This window comes from Monoraphidium neglectum (genome assembly GCF_000611645.1).
Source record: "Monoraphidium neglectum strain SAG 48.87 unplaced genomic scaffold scaffold00141, whole genome shotgun sequence".
NCBI lineage: Eukaryota > Viridiplantae > Chlorophyta > Chlorophyceae > Sphaeropleales > Selenastraceae > Monoraphidium > Monoraphidium neglectum.
In genome coordinates this window covers 27,508-28,042 of record NW_014013487.1, presented here as the reverse complement: position 1 = coordinate 28,042, position 535 = coordinate 27,508, and the positions used below count along the sequence as shown (strand labels likewise).

Sequence of the window (535 nt, the reverse complement as noted above, 5' to 3'; positions counted from 1 at the left end):
CGCCGGACCCGGGGCTGGCTCCGCTGTCCCCTCCCCCTCCCTTTTCCCCTATAGCATGTTCACAGAGCGGACCCCAGCCAGTGAGCGAGCTATGTGTGATAGGCGCCACCGCCTCACATTATGGCGGCGGCGGCGTTGTTGGTCAGCAGCTCGGACAGCAGGGCAGTCACCAGGTACATGGCAGTCAGGGCGGCGGTCTGGCCTCCGATCTTGCGGCCTGCGGGGGTTGAGGGTTGGACGCACGGGGTCAGCAGGAGGCGGCAGCGGTCAGGCCATCGGGGAGGGACCCGCGGCAGAGCGCCGTCGCGGTGCACACATGGCTTCAACCAGGGCCAGTCGCCGATGTAGCGAAATGCGAGGGAGGGGGTGCAAAGTGGGTCGAATGGGCTGACCGACGCTCACTCAGCGCGGCGAAGATCTCGGCAATGGCGAGGGCGACGTTGGTCTTCTCCATGGCCGTGGACACAGCAAAAGCGAAGGCGATGCACACGTACACCTGGCGGGGAGCAAGGGGAGGCCGCAACCGGGGGCGGCA

At 67.1% G+C, this 535-nt stretch overlaps 1 protein-coding gene across 1 annotated transcript in view; it reads right to left on the bottom strand.

The window, feature by feature from the left end:
* MNEG_1421 (hypothetical protein) overlaps positions 1-535 on the bottom strand; it is a gene marked incomplete at both ends in the record, with an annotated part of 9,921 nt that overhangs the window by 1,837 nt on the left and 7,549 nt on the right. The window contains 2 exons of the mRNA XM_014050098.1: positions 118-217; positions 403-496. Coding sequence (XP_013905552.1) covers positions 118-217; positions 403-496 — 194 coding nt within the window. The remainder of the gene's footprint in view (positions 1-117; positions 218-402; positions 497-535) is intronic.